At 40.9% G+C, this 20,861-nt stretch overlaps 1 protein-coding gene across 1 annotated transcript in view; it reads left to right on the top strand.

Annotated features, from left to right (window-relative positions):
• The first annotated feature begins 7,913 nt into the window (after positions 1–7,913).
• Positions 7,914–20,861, top strand: part of LOC103209060 (cytosolic beta-glucosidase) — a 205,823-nt gene continuing 192,875 nt past the window's right edge. Inside the window, exon 1 of the mRNA XM_007954826.2 lies at positions 7,914–7,971. Within this exon, the coding sequence (XP_007953017.1) occupies positions 7,914–7,971 (58 nt within the window). The remainder of the gene's footprint in view (positions 7,972–20,861) is intronic.

Below are 20,861 nucleotides of genomic sequence, written 5' to 3'. Positions count from 1 at the left end.
AGGGTGGAGGGTCGACGAAAGAGGGGGAGGCCTTCAACGAGATAGATTGATACGGTGGCTGCGATGATGGGATCAAGTATAGCAGGGATTGTGGGGCTGGCACGGGATCAGGCAGTGTTTCGTTCTGCTGTGCATGGGGTCTGTATGAGTCGGAAACGACTCGACGACACTTAACAACAACAACAACATAAATACATATAAACATATATGTGTAAATATATATGCAAACCAATTGTCATTGAGTTGATTCCAACTCAGAGAAACCTTGTAGGGCAGAGTAGGACTGCCCCATTGGTTTCCCAAAGCAGTAATCTTTACAGAAGATCGTAAAGACAGAGTATAGTGATCTTAAAGGACAGAGTAGAACAGGCCCATGGGATTTCTGCAGCTGTAATTTTTAAGGAGCTCTGGTAGCATAGTGCCCAAGGCAGTTGACTGCTAACCAGAAGGCTGGTGGTTCAAACCCACCAGCCACTCCTCGGTAGGAAGATGGTTCAATCTACTTCTGTAGTGATACTGCCTCAGAAACCCAAGGAGGGGTCGCTATGAGTCGGGTCCAACTTGACGGCACATAACAACAAAAACAACAACAATAATTTTTGTGGAAACAGATTGCCACATCTTTCTCCTATGGAGTTACTGGTGGGTAACAACCTTGTGATTAGCAGCCAAGAGCTTAATCACACAGATACATATATGCATTTTATATAAGTCTTATAGTTGCAAATAATAGTCAACCTAACCCAAATAGGCCTAAATCATAAAAGGAAACCATTGGTTCTCAAAAGGCTCAGTTTTTCATTCTTCTTTCCCTTTTAATCCAAGAAAGGTGGTCTTCATATGATCCAAGTCATGGTATTTTCAGTAGCCTCATATGCATGTGAAAGCTGGACAACAAATAAGGGAAACCAAAGAAGAAGTGATGTCTTTAAATTATGGTGTTGGTGAAGAATATTGAATCTATTATGGACTGCCAGAAGAACAAATAAATCTGTCTTGGAAGAAGTACAGCTTGAATGCTCCTTAGAATCCAGGATGCAAAGATTTTATTTCATGTACTTTGGACATGTTATTAGAAGGAATCAGTCCCTGGAGAAGAACATTATACTTGATTGTTGTTGTTATGTGCCATCGAGTGAGCTCCAACTCATAGCAACCCTGTGTACAATAGGATGTAAGATGTAACACTGCCTAGTCCTGTGCCATTCTCACACTCTTTGCTATGCTTCAGCCCATCATTGCAGCCACTGTGTCAATCCATTTTATATTGAGGTCTTCTCCTTTTTCACTGACCTTCTATCTTAACAATCTTGATATCCTTCTTAAAATTATAGGGTCAAAGAAAAAGAGGAAGGCCCTCAATGATACTGATTGACACAGTAGTTGCAATAATAGTTGAAACAGAGCAACAGTAGTGAGGATGGTGGAGGAGCAGGCAGTTTTTTTTGTTCTGTTGTATGTACGGTCACTATGAGTCCACACTCACTCAACAACACCTAACCACAACAACAACAAAGATGACCAATTCCTGGGTGACCCAAATTAACAAAGGTTCCACCCCCTTGACAACCACCCATTAACGCACACACATATCTTGGTAGATTGAATTTTCACAATGAAAGATTCCCTTAAATTACTAATTTCATTTATGGACCCTATGCTTTGATAGATTCTTTCTACTAAGAAACCAAGGGCATTATTACAATTAATTCATTTTTGCATTTTCATGCATGAGAAGCTGGTATTACCACAATGAGTTTATGTAATTCCAGCCCAAAGCTATAAAATTCATGTTTTAGATAGCTTTGGTGATTTTATAGGAAGTAAATGTGTAATTACAGTTAGAATTACTGAAATATTAAAAACATCGTGATGACTCAGAAGAGTCTGGGGCCCTTGTGAGTGGTACTTTTGTAATAGGTGCCTTCTTAGGTCATATTCGAGTAGATCTTTTTTGGCAAATGCAGAAGGATGAACACCCTTTGCACACACAACTGCATGTGGATTTGACCTTTGGTTTGTCTCCCTGCCCTGGCCCTCCTTACTTTCTGCTTCATTTCCTTTCTCCTCTAATGACCTGCTATCAGTAGAGTTTACCTGGCTGGAAGAAAGTACTTTGAAATCATTTAACTGTTTTCCTGAGCTTTTTTCTTTTTTAAAGTTACATATGCATATGCACACCCATGTTCAACACAGCACTATTCACAATAGCAAAGAGATAGAAATAACCTAAGTGCCCATCAACCGAGGCATGGATAAGCAAACTGTGGTACATACACACAATGAAATACTATGCAACCATAAAGAATAATGTAGAATCTGCAAAACACTGCGTAACGTGGATGAACTTGGAGGACATTATGCTGAATGAATTAAGTCAATCACAGGAAGGACAAATATTATATTAGTCTGCTATTATAAAAGGTTGAGGAAAGATTTATACATAGAAGGAAACTTTCTTTGTTGGTTGTCAGGAATGGGAGGGGAGGGAAAATTTATAGATAGTTTGGGGAAAAAACAAACAGACAAAAGTATATATATATAAACCAAAGATTATTAGCAGTTAGCAGGGTAGGAGGGAGGATATGGGAAAAGATTTTGTTTGGGTGGCATGGAGTCTATGCTAATAGGTGGCGGAATATTTTGGAAAAGGATAGCAATAATGGTGGCACAACATGAAAAATGTCATCAATGTCCCTGCGTTGTAAATGTGGAAGTTATGTTGGTGAATGGCTTGTGTATGTTTTCAATACAATGAAAGTAAAAAACAAACATAGTTACTTATTCAGAGAGAATGTATTTATTAGCGACTGACTCCTCAATGCCAGTGGCTTATTAAGGTAAAAGTTTTTTTCTCATTCAAGGGACAGCCACTCGAAGGAAGGTTGGGCAATCCTACTTCCGTGGTGATACTGCCTTGGAAACCCAAGGAGGGGTCGCTATGAGTCGGGGCCGACTCGACGGCACATAACAACAACAACAACAACAACAACATTCAAGGGACAGTCCAGTGGGAGTTGCTTGTGGTGCTCATACTGGGTTCTGTGCTTCGTGCAGATTCAAGGAGTCAGGTTCCTTCTATCCGGGCTCTCGGGTCTTCCATGGAGTCTGTGTACCAACATGGATGATTATTGGGAGGATTTTGGCCACCTGTCCTGGAAGTGGCACTCATTGCCTCTATAAACATGTCTTGTAACCACACATAACTGCTAGGGATCTATCACATGTAGTTTGTGTGCCCAAACAGAGGAGGAAACAAGGTTTGGTTAACGCATAGGTGTCTTTGCTGCAGACAGAAGAATCTTGATTTACAACCATACTTTGCTTCTGACAGGTACAGAAGAACATTTTGAGTGTTAAGGTATTTGAACCCAGCATTTCCAATCAAGATGGTCAAGATCATTAAATAACTAAGAGCAATTTGTTTTGCAATTAACACAGAAATGGGATATGTATATCCCATTCTTGTTATGTGCCCTCAAGTTGGACCTGACTCATAGCAACCCCTCCTTGGGTTTCCGAGGCAGTATCACTACGAAAGTAGATTGCCTAACTTTCTTTCCAAGGAGTGGCTGGTGGATTTGAACTGCCAGCCTTCTGGTGCCTTAGGCACTATGCTACCAGAGCTCCTATATATATATATCTTGCATATATATATGTGTGTGTGTGTGTGTGTGTGTGTGTGTGTGTAAAGCCTATTTCTCTGGGATGTGTGTGACACTAAGGGATTTGCAAAATGCAAAATATACCATCCTTCTCATTAGGCATTTTTATTTGGGATTATATGGGTTACTGTTTATAAAAACATTTATTTTGCCTTTTTCCATTGATGATGATTGCTTTGGAAATGTTAGCATGTTTATTGCTATTTTAAATATTAATAAAAATTAATAAAACCCACTCAATTTTAATTTCTATTACAGTAAATACTGAAAGATATAACCCACAAAAGAAAAAGCCCTCTTGGGGCCTCAGCTGGCTTCAAGAGTGTAATGAGGTCCTGACACCAAAAGTTTGAGAACTTTGTACTAGAGAATTCCATCTGAGCTGAGGAATTGGAAATCCAGCCATTTTTGGTCAAGTAACTTCAGAGGTGGTGGAGTATTAAGATTGTAGATTGTTCTTTCTGAAGAATTGTTAAGAGAGATGCAGCAATGGGCTGAGGATTCCTGGGATAGGCAGCCATTGGTGGGATAAGTAAATTTAACATTATTGCATACAGTACAGAAGCCTTGGTTGCACAATGGTAAAGTGCTTGGCTGCTAACTGAAAGGTAGCCAGTTTGAACCCACAAAACGTCCTTTGGAAGAAAGATGTGGCAGTTTGCTTCCTTAAAGATTACTATCTTGCAAACCCTATGGGGCAGTTCTACTCTGTTCTACAGGGTCTCTATGACTTAGAATGAACTCCAAGGCAACAGGTTCAGTGACTTGTAAACCTAAAATAATTGCAATAGTGCCATCTAGTGTTCCATAATGAAAAAAAAAATATTTTCATTCCGTTGATGATGACTGCTTTGGAGCTGAAAGATTATAAGAACAAAAAACCCAAACTCATTGCAGTCCAGTGGAATTCCGACTCGTAGTGGCCCTATATCAGACAGTTACTCTGCCCCATAGAGTTTCCAAGGCTGTAACCTTTAGGGAAGCTGACTGCTACATCTCTCTCCTTGGGAGGGCTGGGTGGTTCACACATTATGGTTAGCAGTCCAGCATAAGTGATTAAGCACTGGACCACCAAGCCTTCGTGAAAGAACAGAGGGAATAGACTAATAGTATTCCCTGCCTGTTTGATGCTATTTCATCTTCAAATGTCTTTCACTCTTTCTTTTTCTTTTTTTTTCCCCTCTCTCCCTCATTTCTTTCTATACGCAATCTTTTCTTCATCAGGATTAGGGCTAAGAAAAATGGAGAGGGGAGTTGTGTGAAACTGTGAGAGCTGGAACTTGACGAGACTTCCCTATTTTTCCAGGTCTCACATATTTTCTGCTTTTAACAGAGTGCAGTCTTACCACTTTTCTTCCTTTCTTCTTTTTTTCTCTCTCTTTTTTTTTATACTCAATTTTTTATTGTGATTTGGGTGAAAGTTTACAGAGCAAATTGCTTTTCCATTCAACAATTTCTATTCATTATGTTTTGTGACATTAATTGTAGTCCCCACAATGTGACCAAACTCTTCACACTTCCGCCCAGTGTTTACTGTTTCCATTTATCTTTCTTTCCTGTCCCTTCCTGCCTTCTGAGCTTTATCCCTGGTCAAACACTATCCTTTGATCTCTTATGGCTGACTGACCTAAACAGTATGTACCTCCCTGATGTTATTTTTCACCATATAGAACTGTCTACTGTTTGGCTAAAAGTTGAACCACAGGGGTGATTTCAGTTCCAGGCTTAAAGGATAACTGAGGGCCATAGTCTTGCAGGTTTCACCAGCCTCTATCAGACCAGTAAGTCTCATGTTTTTCATGATTTTGCGTTTTGTTCAACATGTTTTGCCCACTCTATCCAGGACCTTCCATTGTGATCCCTTTCAGAGTTATTAGCAGTGATAGTTGGGCACTATTTAGTTCTTCTGTTCTGAAGGTTAAGAAGGCTGAAGTTCACATGGTCCATTAGTTCTTTGGACTAAATGTTTCCATATGTCTTTGATTTTCTTCACTCCTCTTTGCTTCAGACAGGAGAGACCAATCATTGTACCTTATATGACCACTCAGCTTTTGAGACCTTTTAAGACATCAGAGGAGGATTAGAACATTGTCTTTGAGAATTATACTATGTCAATTGACCTTGATGTCCTCTGAGACTATGGCCTTGAGCTCCTAGGCCCAGTGACTCATTCCCTCAAGGTATTTGATTATAGCTAAGAAGTTTCATGATTTTGCCCCCTGTACCAGGTGGGGCCATCTGCTTCTGTAGAGATACCACCTCAGAAACCCAAGGAGGAGTCATTATGACTCGGAATCTACTCGACAGCAGTGAATTTGGTGTTTTTTTTGGTGTGCTCTACTAAGGAGCTCTAGTAGCACAGTACCTTAGGCATCTGATTGTTAACCAGAATGTTGGTGATTCAAACCCACCAGCCACTCTGCAGAAGCAAGACAGGGCAATCTACTTTAGCAAAGATTTACCACCTTGGAAACCTAATGGAGGTTACTATGAGTCAGACTCAATGGCAGTGGGTTTTTTTTTTTTTTTGGTATGCTCTGCTATATTCATGGGAGCTCTGGTAGCATAGTGCCTAAGGCACTAGACTGCTAACCAGAGGGCTGGTGGTTCAAACCCACCAGCAACTTCTCGGAAGGAAGATGGGGCAATCTACTTCCGTAGTGATACTGCCTTGGCAACCCAAGGAGGGGTCGCTATGAGTCGGGTCCGACTCGGTGGCACATAACAACAACAACAACAACTACTACTATATTCATAGGAGATCTGGTAGCATAGTGCCTAAGGTACCTGACTGCTAACCAGAAGGCTGGCCATTAATACCCACCGGCCACTCCTCTGAAGGCAGATGGGGCAATCTACTTTCGTAGTGATACTGCCTCAGAAAGCCAAGGAGGGGTCACTATGAGTTGAGTCTGACTTGACGGCACACAACAACAACAACAACAACTATATTCATGGATATATATGCAGCAGATATAACTACATATGTAGAAATGTCCTCTGTCAAATCGATATATAGTCACAGGTGTCGTCTCATTTACCTTCAGCTCATTCACCTGTACAGATGGCTCATCATCATCTCTGGTTCCTGGACTTGAACCTGTGGCCTGCCGTTTTGTCTGCAGCTCTTGGGATTGTCACCTTCACACCTTGTGAGCCAGCAATCTGCCATTTTACTTGCCAGCCTTGGATCTGTCAGCCTTTGAAATTAGCAGCCTGCTGTTCCATGGGAAAAAGATGTGGTAGTCTGGTTCTGTAAAGATATACAGCCTTGGAAACCCTATGGGGGCAATTCTACTATGTTCTCTGTGGTTGCTATAAGTGAGAATCCACTGACAATCGTGGGTTTTACTCTGTTCTCTTGTTATGAGGGTTTTTATGAGTTGGAATCAATTCAACAACAACAGGTAAAGAAAACTAAATGCCAAGAATACCCCATTTTTAACACCTGGAGTTCCAATCTGCTTTTTAATGACTCACTACCTACCCCTCCTCCTAGAAGTGAAAAAATATCTAAAATTGAAAAAAAAATTATGAAGTGGCAGTATCAGCCTATTATTTAAAACAAACAAACAAACACACAGGGGAGTAAATACTAGAAGACTTGAAAATGGTTACCTCTAGGGAATGGGGTTTAGGAAAAGAGGAAAGAGCTGAGGGAATATTTCATCAGGATTGTGTGACTTTTAAAAACAATGTCCATGTATTGCATTTCAAAGGAAAAGACCGGTTGAGTGGGTATCCCAACAAAGCAGGGACTCAGCTAGCCCCCAGGTTGATCCAAGTCTTTTAGGAATTAGACAGAGCTCAAAACCAAAAAAAACCAAGCGCTCTGCCTTCCAGTCGATTCCTACTCATAGTGACTCCCTTTGAGTTTGTGAGGTGGTAAATCTTTATGGGATGAGATTGCCCAGTCTTCTTTCTGTAGAGTGGCTGGTGGAATAGATCTGCCAACCTTCTGATTAGCAGTCAAATGCCTTAGGCACTCTACCACCAGAACTCCTTAGGCCGAGCTCAGAGAAACATGTAATTGCTGGCTGAGTACAGTGTCTTGGAGTCTTATCGAGATTGTGACCAGCAGAGATCTTTTAACCAGGCTCTGCTTCTTGCTTGCATGCCCGTTTGCATCTTTGGACTTCTGTCTGGGGTGAGAGTTCACTTAGTAGTTTGTACAGCTGCTTGGCTCCTGAAATGAAAAAGTACACGGTTACATTCTGCCCAGTGTTTTGCTCTGCCATCTCCGAAACCATGGCCTTTCCTGCAGGATTTGGCTGGGGAGCTGCCACCTCAGCTTACCAAGTAGAAGGTAGGAGACACACTTTGCCTTTCCTTGGGGTTGGCATGGATTCCTTCTGGTGGGCTCTGTACACCTGGGGATGAGGGTGTGCTTGTGAAGAGCCAAAAAGGAAAGAAGGAAAAAGATTGAGGGGACTTTAATTGTCAAAAAGAAATAGTGTCACTTTTCATATAGAAGAGGCTTCCATTTCACACTGGACTTCTCCAAGTCCAAGGCACAAGGGTAGGGTGGGGGTCAGGGCATAACGGCCAAGGTGCAGCTTTTTTTTTGGTCAGTCTAAGCTTGTCTGAGATACAATTTTACATTGGGCAAGCTATTTTACTCTCCTTCCATGATAATTATTGTACTGGCTGGAAAAAAAAAATACTGGCTACATTCCTTCAAAGAGCACAAACAATCTTCACTCAAGGACATTCATTGGTTTGGTTTTGGGGTGTGCTATTCTATTCCCAGTGAGCACAAAGCAAAGTCGAACCAGTATAGGCTATGCCAGGCCCCAATGGCTGCTGCTAAGTAGAGGAGAGCCCCCCACCAGTGGAGCTGGGATCTGAGTTCTAGTTTCTGTCCTCTCACATGGGCGTGTGGATCCCTTACCTTCCCTGAGGTTCCGTTTCCTCATCTGTGAAATAAGACGATTAGGCTAGCTTCTCCAACACATATATTTTCCCTAAGCAGTTAGGGGCTAATAATAGCCATTATGTAGAGGGTCAGTGAAAAAGAGGAAGACCCTCAACAAGATGGACTGAGCCAGTGGTTACCATGATTGGCTTAAGTATAGCAAAGGTTGTGAGGATGGCGCGCAACTGGGAAGTGTTTCATTCTGTTGTACATAGGGTCTCTATGAGTTGGAGTTGACTCAATGGCACCTAACAACAACAGTAGCTATTATTGTTGTTGTTGTTGTTAGGTGCCCTCGAGTCAGACCCGACTCATAGTGACCTCTCCTTGGGTTTCCGAGGCAGTATCACTACGGAAGTAGATTGCCCCATCTTCCTTCCAAGGAGTTGCTGGTGGGTTTGAACTGCCAGCCTTCTGGTTAGCAGTCCAGTGCTTTAGGCACTACGCTACCAGAGCTCCCATAGCTATTATGGGAAAACTATTTGTTTGCTCGACGGCTGGCAGTTCAAACCCACCAGCCACTCCTCGGAAGGAAGGTTGGGTAATCCTACTTCCGTAGTGATACTGCCTCGGAAACCCAAGGAGGGGTCGCTATGAGTCGGGGCTGACTCGACGGCACATAACAACAACAACAACAACAATTTATTTGCTCAACAGTAGAGGAAAACCCTGAGTTAGACAAAGCTAAGCAAGCTTCTCTACCATAAACCTTCTCAGGACTTTTAGTCAAAAGTGTAATGGGGATCTTTGAGGTGTTTCAAAAGTTCATTTGACTCTACAGTCCTTTCATCTTTGTAACTTTTGTGGAACTTGTGTTTCATGAAATATACTTTTGAAGAACTTAGAATCAGGCAACCTCAGGCTGTAGTACTCAGGTCTATGGGGGCGCAGAAGTTCATTAAGCAGCCTTGAAGGAATTCAGCAGTAGGAGTTCTGATAAATCAGCAAATAACTGACCTTTGTTAAACATTTATTATAAAGCTAGATAAGAGTAGAGAACTTCCCGGAGTATTAGCAAATGCAATGCCAGTTACCAACATAATGGTCAACATTCATTCATTTGTTTCTCCCTCCTCCCCTCCCCCACCTTATGCTCCACTTCCTTTTCTCTGAAACCATCACTCTCATGTGTCTAAACTGTTTGACATTTATTTGCTATGTATTTTTATAAAATGTGTATTACTCTCTAATAGGTGTATATTATTTACCATATGTAACTATTACTGTTGATAGATTTTTCTCGATATTTTACATTTTTGATGAAACACTACATTTTTAAGTCTTTCACACTGCTCTGCTGTGTCAACATGTTGCTTCTACTGCTATGTAAGACCGCGTGGGTTTCCTCCACCACAGTTAATCTCCACTCTTCCAGTGATGGACATCCAGTTTACCTCCCAGCCACGGCCACCAAAAATAAAACTTATACATATCGTTTTATGGACCTTTGTAAGAATTTCTTTGTAATACATACACAGGAATACACAGGAATGAAGTTGCCAGGACATAGGATATGCATATATTTAATTTTCCCAAGAAGGACCAGACCATACTCCAGAATGACTGAACCCGAAGCGTTAGGATCCCTCCCTATCATGAGGGCCCTTCTAAGTGCATATTTTGTTGTCATTCTGCATACACAGGATGGACCCTTATGTGAATTTTGTTTGGATGTTGAGACCAAAGACACCACACATACACCAAGACAGTATGAAAAGGTTTATTACTCACTTAATAAACCTTTCTTTGAAGAGCAGGGTTGACTCCCAAGCAGGTCTGAAAATGGCTTACACCAAAAACCAAACCAAACCCATCCAGTCAATTGACTCATAGCAATCCCTCCTTGGCTTTCTGACACAATATCACTACCGAAGTAAATTGTCCAATCTTCCTTCCAAGGGGTGGCTGGTGGGTTGGAACTGCCAGCTCTCTGGTTAGCAGTCAAATGCCTTAAGCACTATGCCACCAGAGCTCCTAGTGACTCTATACCAAAACCAAACTCACTGCTGTGGAGTTGGATCCAAATCATAGTGACCCCTCCTTGGGTTTCCAAGGCAGTATCACTACGGAAGTAGATTGCCCAACCTTCCTTCCGAGGAGTGGCTGGTGGGTTTGAACTGCTAGCCTTCTGGTTAGCAGTCAAGTGCCTTAGGCACTATGTCACCAGAGCTCCCATGCATACTTTTTTCCACTTAATATCCTATTAATGGGAGCTCTGGTAGCATAGTGGCTAAGGCACTTGACTGCTAACCAGAAGACTGGCAGTTCAAACCCGCCAGCCACTCCTCGGAAGGAGGATGGGGCAATCTACTTCCGTAGTGATACTGCCTCGGAAACCCAAGGAGGGGTCGCTATGAGTCGGGGCCGACTCGACGGCACATAACAACAACAACAACATATTCAATGCATCAAGGGCCCACTAAATCTTAGGGAGCTCTGGTAGCATAGTGGCTAAGGCACTTGACTGCTAACCAGAAGGCTGGCGGTTCAAACCCACCAGCCACTCCTCGGAAGGAAGGTTGGGCAATCCTACTTCCGTAGTGATACTGCCTCGGAAACCCAAGGAGGGGTCGCTATGAGTCGGGGCCGACTCGACGGCACATAACAACAACAACAACATATTCAATGCATCAAGGGCCCACTATATTGAGTCCATCAAGGGCCCACTATTGTGTATTATGTTAGGTCAGGACTCAGCTTTCTATTTCTCTTCATCATGAACCAGATTTCTCATCACCATTATAAACAACTTACAGTTTCTTATTGAATAATGGTTCCATTTTTATTGAAGGTTGTTCGAGTGTAAACTTGGGTCTGTCTTACAGCTCTCAATTTGGTTCCTTTGGTACATATTTTGTCCATTTTCCAGTCCCATACTGTTTTTATTATTGTGGCTTCCTACTGGGAAAGGGTCAGGAGCATGCCCTTGTGTCTCCATGTAAATGACTTGAAGAAGGCAGTAGGCAAGATGCCAAACCACCACTGCTGATCGATACCTGGTTATTAATGCTTTATCAGGCATATCCTTTGCTTATGATTTTAGGGTTAAAAGCTTACATAAAGCAGCATGGTGAAGGGACAGTCTTCTAAACTCTATATCCACTAACTGTGGGTGTTTGAAGAGTGGAAGGTGAGGGGGGAATGCCCAAGTATAGTTGTTTTCATTAAATGCTCACTCCAGCAGGCCTTTGATCTCATACCCAAAGAGCATCTTCACTTCTGCCATGATTGTCCTAGGACAACAGAGGTGAAAGGGTGAGGATGAAATTTCAGCGTTACACCAATCATTCATTGAGCCACTCGCCAAGCACTTGACATGCATCATCATATTTGAACCTCACAGAGATGCCATCAGGTACATAGCACAATTATCTTATAGACAAGACAACAGAGGCACAGAGAAGTTAAGAAAATTGCCCAAAGTCTTTTTCTTCCCTGGAGTTTCTCTCATTTGTTTGTTTGTTTGTTGATTTTGTTTCTGGAATTCACATACCCTTTTACTTCCCTATTTTCTCCAGGGTTTATTTTGGTAGAAATTTTATTTTTCTGTATAACTTTAATCCATTTTCTTTCCAAAAAGTTTATTAGGCACATGCTCTAAGTTAGTCATAGCCAATGTATAAGGCAGACAAGGTCTCTGCTGTCTCAGAGTTTATAACCTAAAAGGAGATATAGACAAAAACAACCCACTGCCATTGAGTTGATTCCAACTCAGAGCAACCCTTTAGGACAGAGTAGAACTGCTCCATAGGGTTTCCAATGCTGTAATCTTTATGGAAGCAGACTGCCTCATCTTTCTCCTGTGGAGCACCTGGTGAATTCAAACCACTGACTTTTTGGTTAGCAGCCAAATAACTGCCTTAACCACTACATCACCAGAACTCCTAGACCAAAATGAGTAAATAAATAAATACATAAAGGAATTACTGCTATAAATGAAATGCAAAGACAATAAAGGGACATTGTGGCCCCAGGTCATATAAAAGGGGCTATCTTCATTTGGATGACAGAAGATAGTCCCTGTGAATTATTGTCATTTAGAAGGTCTGGTGATATAGTTCTTCAAGCATTTTGGCTGCTAACCAAAAGGTCAGTGGTTTGAACACACAAGGTGCTCCACAGAAGAAAGATGAAGCTGTCTGTTTCTGAAACGATTTACAAACGTGGAAACCCAGCGGGGGTTGCTGTGAGTGGAAATCAACTCTATGGCAGTGAGTTTTGTTTTGTTTGTTTGTTTTTGTTTTGTTTGTTGTTGTTTGTTTTGTTTAAGCTAAAACTTAAAGGCTGAGAAGGAAGGAGACATTTGAAAATGGAGATTTTCCAAAAGAGAGAAATAGTAGAGGTATTTCCTGGTACAATCCAGGTTCCTTATGAGTCCCAGCTTCAATAGTCATTTCACAGGCCTTAAAAGATGGGAATGAGGGATATCTGCTGTAGCAATTACTATAACTTCCATTAGGAGTTCTTGTGGCATAATGCTTAAGACATTTAACTGCTAACCAGAAGGCTGGCAGTTCAAACCCACAAGCCACTCCTCAGAAGGAAGACTGGACAATCTGCTTCGGTAGTGATACTGCCTTAGAAACCCACAGAGGGGTTGCTAAGAATTGGATCGGACTCAATGGCAGTGAGTTTTTTTTTTGTTTTTTTTTTTTTAATTTTTTATAGCTTCCATGAAGAAGACATCCCAATAAGGGAATATATCCATTATTGTAAATATATGCTCTATGATACTTGGCACTTTTTAAAAAGTATCTGGGAATATCCTGGTCACCTGGGATTCCACACCCCCTTTCACTCAATTCTGTACCTTCTTTCACCTTTTTCCAGATAATTTCACCTTGGTCAGAGTGAGTGACAGAATAGGCTGTCCATCTAGGAAGAAAAATACTAAAGATTATCCTTCTCACAAGAGAGATCTGACAGATAATAGAGGGAGTGACAGACCACTGAACACTTTCTAGAAGCAGCATATTATGGTGCTTACAGAGCCAAACTCTCTACATTTGAGGCCCATGTCTGCTTTTTACTAGCTGTGTGACTTTGGGCAATTTTCTTAACTTCTCTGGGCTTCTGTTTTCTTGTCTATAGGTAATTATGCTATTTACCTGATGGTATCTCTGTGAGGTTCAAATACAATGATGCATTGCAAGTGCTTGGCAAGTGGCTCAATGAATGATATTTCATTTAGAAGGATCATCAAGGATATTAAGAATGACTCACTATAGAACCATACAGTTAACTTGGCAATCTGTGATACAGGACAATGTAAAAAACAAGACAGTATAGTGTACTTCTATTACCAGCTTCAAGTTCCTGCTCACTTAGGCCCTGGAGGTAAACTGACTGGTCCATTCTGGGCTTCTGTGTTCACATGGACTCAGCGTTGCTGGGTCTCTTCCGTTTTCTTGAGGCCTTTTGTCCTAGTTCTGCTGCTGCCTCATTTTATGGTCTTTGTTGGCAGCCTCTATCAGTCGCTTTCAAAGTGGTGAACTTGATCCAGCATGCTCTGCCAAGAGCAGTCAGTCTGCTTTCTTTGTCAATTCACAGAACGGCTTTTATAAGTTTCTTTGCTTTCCGTCCCAAGAGCTATTACCTGTTTTGCAGAGCTGGGTTGGAGTCTGAGATCAAGCACTACACACTGAGTCACTTTGGAAAAATACTTATTACACTTGCTCTTCACCAAGAGGCCAAAAGTGAGACAAAAAAACTTATTTAAGCCTCAGTATAAATTTATAAAATTAAGAAAGGGTTTTTCATCATTTTGTGGTTTTATTCTGGGGACTAAAAGAGTTACCTTATGTACCAAGAGCAGAATAGTACCTTCTAGGAAGGGCTCACTAAAGAGTAATAATAATTATACAAATATTGTTCTTTCTGCTTGCAGCATTCTTCCCAGCTCTGTACTGATAGACAGTTACCTCATCTTTTGTTAGTGGACATGGCCACTTCTTATTCAGATTGTAAAATAGAAGAGACTCTCTCCTTGCCATTCTTCACCGGTTCTCCCCCTATGTATTTGGGAGAGTTACTGTTTAACCACTACTTCCACCTTTGCATAGACTACAGAAGCAGGAAGTCAACATGTGGCTTTACCAAATCAATGTGACTTGAGCTTGAAAAACTGAGGTCATTCTGTCACTTTTTGATTTTGAGAATCTTTGAACTTTTGTGCTGCTGTGGTCTCAGAAAGTCTATAGAGCAGTTGGAAGTCACAGACACTCAGTAGAACTGAGGACAGGCATGGATTGTGTTATTTTTATATATAAAAAACTAACATTTGGGTGATATTTAATAGATTATTGCCATGTTTAGTTTCCACTGATTTTCTAAAGCAACCCCTTTGCTTTTTATGGAAACAATAGTCTGTATATTTAATTTTACCCACACTGTTGAGAGCCCTGAGGTATAACTGGTATACCCCCATCTCTTCACTCCGACTTTCCCCTGCTGGACAAAAATGGATATATTCTGGCTCTGTTACTTGGAATACACTCTGTTACTTGAAACAACTTGGAATAGAAGGCATATCCTGGTCTTTGCAGCTCGGGCTGATCAGAGAGGGCTAGGGGAACCTCTAGGGCCTCTGATCACTCATCCTCATAATAATGACTACTTAGTTGCATGTTGCATCAGACCTATAGTTCCGTCTTCTTATTCTTGTTCACATCCATTCTGCCTCACCTCTGGTTTATGGATTTTAAGAAGAGTTTAATGCTTGTTATGTAAGAGTTAGCTACATGGTACCTTAAGCCTTTTGGAGGAAAGCACAATATAAATCTAATAAATTTATAATAAATAAATTATATAAGCAGGAGGAAAATAATGTGTTTTAGGTGAGTTGTAAAGAACATTGTAAAACCTGTAAAAATGTATTTGTTAGGCTAAGAGGCAGAGAAGAAAAGGCAGATAATCGTACATACAGAAGCTAGCCCCGTGCAGTATTTTTCAGTACAGAAAAATTCGCATGGCTTAACACTTTTTCAAATGGTGCTGCCCTCTGTTTTAGGCTGAAAGGACTGTGAGCATACAACCACAGGTAGCTCAGTGACATTTTGTTTACTTCCCCAGTAGGCCACAGAGGAGCTGTGAAAATGTCATTTAGGGCCCAGTTCTACAGCTCTTATGAACTTACAACTCCCAATGATTTCAGAGAAGGCTGTTAAGGGGTGAACATGCTTTGTGAAATCCCACAAATCCTAAGCAAAGTCTAAACTACTCCATGAATGCTTCTTGGTGGGACCTGAGTTTGTGGTTCTTAAAGAGGCAAAGGGCTTAGTTTTGTGAATGCCATTATAAATCCTTGGTGGTGCACTAGGTATCAACACACTGTTTGGATTCTGATTTAACTTTGACTTTGGCTTTATGTGGACAGAAGTTGGAGCTGGCCTTGAACTTTGGCCATCTCAATTTGCCTTGTTGCTCTGATGGTGAAATCCTATAGTTAAGGAAGTTGGGGTTAGTTGTGCACCAAGACAGTGTGAGAATGAACAGGGCATCTTATTTAGCTGGTTTTAGGTATACAGTTTGCTCTGGTGGCATTGTGCCTAAGGCATTTGACTGTTAACCAGTCACTCCTTGAAAGGAAGATTGGGCAATATGCTTCTGTAGTGGTACCACCTGGGAAACCTAAGGAGGGTCACTATGAGTTGGATCCAACTTGACAGCAGTGAGTTTTCTTTTTTTTTTGTTGCTGTAATTCTGTCTAAGCTATTCTTGTCTGGTAACTTTTAAAATTCAACTGGTCTGCATAAATTTGTGCTGGAGACACAAGAAAACCCTCTATCAATTACAGATGTAAGCACGGGGACCATATTTCTAAAGATTACTTACTTTTTGCTTTCTCCAGGCAATTTTTAAAATTGTGGTAAAATATACATTAAACAACATTTACCATTTTTTAAATGTGCTCTGGTAGCATAGTGGCTAAGACACTTGCCTGCTAACCAGACGGCTGGCGGTTCAAACCCACCAGCCACTCCTCGGAAGGAAGGTTGGGCAATCCTACTTCCGTAGTGATACTGCCTCGGAAACCCAAGGAGGGGTCGCTATGAGTCGGGGCCGACTCGACGGCACATAACAACAACAACAACAACAATTCAATTGCATAAGTGCATTGACAAAGTTGTATAACCATCACCATTATCTATTTCTAGAACATGTTCATTGTCTCAAACAGAAACTGTACCCATTAAGCAATATTTTCCCACTCTCTTCTCCCTCCCCTCCCCCAGTCCCTAATGACAACTGTTTTTCTTACTATCTCTGTGAATTAGTCATGGGCCCTAGGGGATGGCCTTGGGCCTAAAGCAGTCTCCTGCCAAACGCAAGGCTGGTGGTTCAAACCCACCAGCCCCTCCCCACCAGGTAGACTGGGGGTCTTTTTAGGAGCTCTGGAAGCGTAGTGCCTAAGGCACTTGACTACTAACCAGAAGGCTGGCGGTTCAAACCCACCAGCCACTCCTTGGAAAGAAGGCTGGGGAATCTACTTCCGTAGTGATACTGCCTCGAAAACTCAAGGAGGGGTCGCTATGAGTCGGGTCTGACTCGATGGCTCATAACAACAACAATAAGATACCTCATGGAGTCCTTGGGTGGTGCAAATGGTTAGCATGCTTGGTTGCTAACTAAAAGGTTGGCTGTTTGAGGCCACCCAGGGGTAACTTGGAAGAAAGCCCTGGATATCTACTGCCAAAAACCCTGTGGTGAACAGTTCTACTCTGACACACATTAGGTCACCGGCAGTTGGAATTTACTTGACAATAACTGGTTAAATACCTCACATAAGTGGGATCATACAATATTTGTCCTTTTGAGTCTGACTTATTTCACCCAATATAAGGTTTTTAAGATTCCTGCATGTTGTAGCATTTTATATTTTTGTTGCTGAATAGTATATTTTATATTTATTCTACATTTTATTTATTCAGTCATCTGCTGATAGACAGTTGGGTTGTTTCCACCTTTTGGCCATTGTGAATAATGCTGCTATGAACATTGGTGTTAGAATATTTTTTGAGTCTTTGCTTTCAATTTTTTTTGGCTATAAACCTAGGAGAGGAATTAGTGGGTCGTATAGTTATTCTATGTTCAATTCTTTCAGGAACAATCTGTCATTTTCCACAGTGGCACCATTTTATATTCCCATCAGCAGTCCATGATGCTTCCAATTTCTCCACAACTTTGTCAACACTTAACTATTTTCTTTTAAATAATAGCCATATTTGGGAACTACCCAACTCATTTTCACTGTGTATCATTGTTCCTCTTTTCTGCTCAGCTTCTTGGATTAAACATCTCAGTTTGACTCTTGATCTTCTGTCCGCCGTGGACACACTTCTAGAACAAGATTAAGCCCCAAAACCTGCAATTTATCTGAACCAACCAAGAGAGAAGGGATGCAAGACTTATAGCATAGGAATTGAATTACTAGTTTCAGAACTGTGAGGTAATAAATATGTTTTGTTGAAAGCCACATACTTTGTGGTATTTTGTTATAATATAAGTTGTAGAAGGAATCAGAAAGATTTATAAATGTGTAAGTAGAGTGATCTCCAGTTTATAATGTTAAAAAAAAAAAACAAAAAACAGAAAAACAAAAAACCGACTTATAACATTGTCATTTTTTTTGGTCAATTTGTAAGAAAAAGAAAGGAGAGAGAGCTATTTAGTCATGACATTTCATACAGCTTAAAAGTCAATATGATAGAACATGTTGATGTTGTTAGGTGCTATCAAGTCAGCTCCAACTCATAGTGAACCAGTGTACAGCAGAAGGAAACTCTACTTGGCCCTGCTCCAGCCTTACAATCCTTGCTATACCTGAGCCCATTGTTGCAGTCACTGTGTCAATCCATCTCGTTGAGGGCCTTCTCCACTTAAGTTGGCCTTCCACTTTACCAAACATGATATCAATGAAATCTATCTGGCCATTCTCGCTTCCAAGGAGCATTCTGGCTACACTTTTTTCAGGACAGATTTCTTTGCTCTTCTGACAGTCCATGGTACTTTCAGTATTCTTCGCCAGCACCACAACTCAAAAGCATCAACTCTTCTTCATTCTTCCTTATTCATTGTCCAGCTTTCACATGTATATGAGATGATTGAAAATATCATGGCTTGGGTTAGGCGCACCTTAGACTTCAAGGAGACATTTGCTCTTCAGCACTTTAAAGAGGCCTTTTGGATAAGATTTTTCCAGTTTGATATGACATCTGATTTCCTGACTGATGCTTCCATGGGTTTTGATTGTGGATCCAAGTAAAATGAAATCCCTGACAACTGCAATCTTTTCTCCATTTATCATGATACTGTTTATTGGCCCATTGTGAGGATTTTGTGCACTTTATGTTGAGGTATAATCCATTCTGAGGACTGTAGTCTTTAACCTTTGTCAGTAAGTTCTTCAAGTCATCTTCACTTTCAGCAAGCAATGCTGTTTCACCTTCACATCACAGGGTGTTAATGAGCCTTCCTCCAATCCTGATGCGGTGTTCTTTCTCATAGAGTCCAGAGTCTTGGATTATTTGCTCAGCATACCAATTAATAAGTATGGTGAAAGGATATAACACTGATGCCCTTCACGATTTTAAACCATGCAGTATCCCCTTGTTCTGTTTGAATGACAGCCTTTTGGTCTTTGTATAATTTCCTCATGAGCACAATTTAAGTGTTTTGGAATTCCCATTCTTCACAATGTTATCCATACTTTGTTATGATCCACAGAGTCGAATACCTTCACATGGTCTGTAAAACACAGGTAGACATCTTTTTGGTATTCTTGGCTTTCAGCCAAGATCCATCTGACATCAGCAATGATATCCCTCATTTCATGTGCTTTTATGAACCCAGCTTGAATTTCTGGAAGTTCCTTGTCAATATATTACTGTAACCAGTTTTGAATTATTTTTAGCAAAATTTTACTTGTATATGATATTAAAGATACTATCTTTAGTAGTAAAGAAAGGTGTTGGATCACCTTTCTTTGAAATACGCACAAGTATTAGTCTCTTCCAGTCAGTTGGTCAGACAGTTGTCTTCCAGATTTCTTGGCATAAGCAAGTGCCTCCAGTGCTGCATCCATTTACTGAAACATCTCAATGAGCATTCTGACACTTCCTGAAACCTTCTTTTTCATCAATTCCTTCCTTGCAGTTTGGACTTCTTCCTTCAATACCATTGGTTCTTGATCATATGCTACCTCTGGAAATGATTGAGCATTGACTAATTCTTTTTGGTACAGTGACTCTGTATATTCCTTCCACCTTCTTTTGATGCTTCCTGAATCATTCAATATTTTGCCCATTGAATCCTTCAGAATTGCAACTCAAAGCCTGAATTATTCCTTCAGTTATTTCAGCTTGCCAAGTGTGTTCTTCTCTTTTGTTTTTCTAACTCTAGTTCTTTTCATATTTCATGATAATATTTAACTTTATCTTCTCCAGCTGCCTTTTGGAACCTTCAGTTTAGCTCTTTTATTTCATCATTGCTTCTATTAGCTTTAGCTAAGATAGAACATAACCACTCTTATTTTCCCTAAGTTTCAAAGTTGAGATCCAAAAAAATCCTAGTAATCTTTTTTGATTCAACTATGAAATTATGTCATCATCATTAAAAAAGTGTAAGTTTGCTGTTATTAGGTACATCAAGTCAGCTTTGACTCATAGAGACACTATGCACAACAGAACAAAACACTGCCGGGTTTTGCACAGCCTCACAATCCTGCTATATCTGAGCCTATTGTTGCAGCCACTGTGTCAATCTATCACATTGAGGGCCTTCCCCTTTTTTGTCGACCCTGCACTTTACCAAGTGTTTCGGTTACTACATGCTGCTCTAACAGAAAATACCACAAATGGGTAGCTTTAACAACAGGAGTTTATTCTCTCACAGTTTTGAAGGCTAGAAGTCTGAGTTTCACGTGCGAAGCTCTAGGGGCTGGGTGAAAGCTCCTCAACCATGGGCATTAGCTCTGACTCTTGCTCCTGGCCCACTAGAGCTAGAGGTGTCTCTTAATTTAGGCAGCTGCTGGCTGTTGGGGCTGACAAGCCCAAAGTCCACAAATAAAATGGCACAACCCCAATACTATTAAACACCATGGCAGGTTACTAGTTCAAGCACAGAGACAGCCCAAAGATTGGCAGGAAACATTAAAGACTGCTAAATGAAGACTTGGTTACATACAGGGTCCAGGTATGCCAAAAACAGCAGATATCTTTCTTAATGCTTCCCTTGATATATATATATATATATATATATATATGGAAGGGAGCTCTGGTAGC

The sequence above is a fragment of the Orycteropus afer genome, unplaced genomic scaffold (assembly GCF_000298275.1).
Source record: "Orycteropus afer afer isolate SDZICR_OR568_19922 unplaced genomic scaffold, OryAfe1.0 scaffold00475, whole genome shotgun sequence".
NCBI classification, from domain to species: domain Eukaryota; kingdom Metazoa; phylum Chordata; class Mammalia; order Tubulidentata; family Orycteropodidae; genus Orycteropus; species Orycteropus afer.
Note: the sequence above shows the minus strand (reverse complement) of the source record. Positions and strands in the feature narration are given on the sequence as shown.